The sequence below is a fragment of the Lactuca virosa genome, chromosome 1 (assembly GCF_052849685.1).
Source record: "Lactuca virosa cultivar CGN04683 chromosome 1, Lactuca_virosa_CGN04683_v6, whole genome shotgun sequence".
In the NCBI taxonomy this organism is placed as follows: Eukaryota; Viridiplantae; Streptophyta; class Magnoliopsida; order Asterales; family Asteraceae; genus Lactuca; species Lactuca virosa.
The window spans coordinates 155965361-155967563 of record NC_136426.1 but is presented as its reverse complement, the minus strand read 5'-3'; the positions used below and the strand labels follow the sequence as shown (position 1 = coordinate 155967563).

Below are 2203 nucleotides of genomic sequence, written 5' to 3'. Positions count from 1 at the left end.
ATTCGTAATCATTGAGTAGTTCCACCCATCGTCTTTGTCTCATGCTTAGTTCTTTTTTATCAAAGATGTGTTGGAGGCTTTTGTGATCAGTAAAGACTGTGCATTTCATACCATACAGGTAATGCCTCTAGATCTTTAGAGCAAAAACCACTGCTCTCAGTTCGAGGGTGTGTGTAGTATAGTCGACTTTGTGGTTCTTAAGTTGTCTCGAGGCATAGGATATTACCTTTCCTCACTGTATAAGAACGCAGCCTAGCCCTTTCTTGGACGCATCACAGTAGACTACGAAATCTTCTGTCCCTTTTGGGAGTGACAAGATCGGTGCACTGCAGAGATCTTGCTTTAGTGTCTGGAAAGCAGTTTCTTGTTTCTCCTCCCAGTTTAAGGTTACACCCTTCTGAGTCAGGGTGGTGAGTGGTTTTGCGATCTTTGAAAAGTTTTGGATGAACCTTTTGTAATAGCCAGCGAGACCTAGAATTTGACGAATCTCTGTTGGGGTTTGTGGGGTCGCCCCGTTTTCGATAGCTTTGATCTTGGAGGGATCGACATGTATCCCTTCCTTGCTGACTACATGACCTAGGAATTCCACCTTTCGTATCCAAAATTCGCACTTCGAGAACTTCGTATACAATTTCTCTGCCCTTAAGGTTTCCAAGACTTGTTGTAAATGTTGGCTGTATTCTTCCTTACTTCGGGAATAGACTAATATATCGTTGATGAAAACTATAACGAACTGGTATAAGTAAGGTCGAAACACACGATTCATCAGGTCCATGAATACCGTTGGTGCATTCGTTAGACCAAAGGAAATCACTACGAATTCATAGTGACCGTAGTGAGTTCTAAAAGTGGTCTTTGGAATATCAGCCTCCTGGACTCGTAACTGATGGTATCCTGATCTCAGGTCAATCTTGGAGCAGAAACTGGCTCCTTGAATTTGATCAAAACGGTCATTGATTCGAGCTAAAGGGTATTGGTTTTTGATAGTGAGTTTATTTAATTCCCGGTAGCCTATACACATGCGAAACAATCCATCCTTCTTCTTCACGAACAAGACCGGTGCTCCCCAAGGTGAGAAGCTTGGTCTAATGAAACCTTTGTTGAGAAGTTCGTTTAACTGGTTGGATAGTTCTTACATCTCTGATGGTGCAAGACGATACGGGGATTTAGCTACGCGGGTAGCTCTGGGAATCAAGTCGATTCGGAATTCGAATTGACGTTGAGGAGGAACTCCTGACAGATATTCAGGGAAAACATCATGGAAATCACAGACTTCAGGGATATCCTTGATGATTTTTACTTCTTGTGTCTTATCTACCACATGGGCTAACAAGGCACAATAATCTTTGCGAAGATACTTCTTGGCCTTGACGCAAGAAATGATTTGAAGATTTGCACCGGATTTGTCGCCATAGAGAACGAGAGATTCGTTACTTGGCAGATTAAGACGACTGGCTCTTTCAAAATATAGGATATCAGCACGATGAAGACTTAACCAATCCATGTCGATTATAATGTCAAAACTCTTAATTGATACCGACATAAGGTCAATTTGAAATGAATGGTTGTTTAGAGTTAGTGTGCATCCTATCTTTATGTCATTTGTGCTCTCGGTCTTTCCGTTTTCCATCTCTACTGTGAATGTATCTTTTAATGATTGAGGATTTTTTAGCAGATGTTTGAATTTATGGCTCATGAAGCATTTCTCTGCACCACTATCGAAAAGAATGCATTCGTAAGAATTGTTGAGAAGAAACGTGCTGGTCACCACGGCAGGATCTGCCATCGCTTCTTCGTGGCCAATTGCTAAAATTCTCCCCGCACCACCCACATTCTTTGTCTTTGGGCAGTCTCTCTTGAAATGCCCGACTTCACCACATTCATAGCAGGCTTGACTTACTCCCGCAGAAGGGACTGGAGAGATGGGTTGTGCGGGTGCTTTACAGAAACGGACGGTGTGCCCCATCCTGTTTGTAGTTTTGGTAGTGCATTTCTCTACAAACTCCCGTGTTGTGGAAGTTGCACTTATTGTACTTTGGTAAAGTTCCAATATATCGACTCGGAGGTGCTGGTGTAGTAGAAACAGTGGTAGGTGTAGAATTAGGAGCAGCAGCAGGAACAATAGCAGTGTGTACTGCCACAGTTTGTTATTTCTTGGAGGGTTCTTGTGACGATTGCCCCTTTCGCTTATTCCAAAACTTAT

At 42.6% G+C, this 2203-nt stretch overlaps 1 protein-coding gene across 1 annotated transcript; it reads right to left on the bottom strand.

Annotated features, from left to right (window-relative positions):
- Positions 1-1132: 1132 nt before the first annotated feature.
- Positions 1133-1966, bottom strand: LOC145122515 (uncharacterized). Its single transcript, XM_079058111.1, has 2 exons — positions 1758-1966; positions 1133-1715 (listed from the first exon to the last, which is right to left on the bottom strand). Exons 1-2 carry the CDS (start codon positions 1964-1966, stop codon positions 1133-1135), a joined length of 792 nt encoding a protein of 263 aa, XP_078914237.1.
- Between the last annotated feature and the right edge of the window lie 237 nt (positions 1967-2203).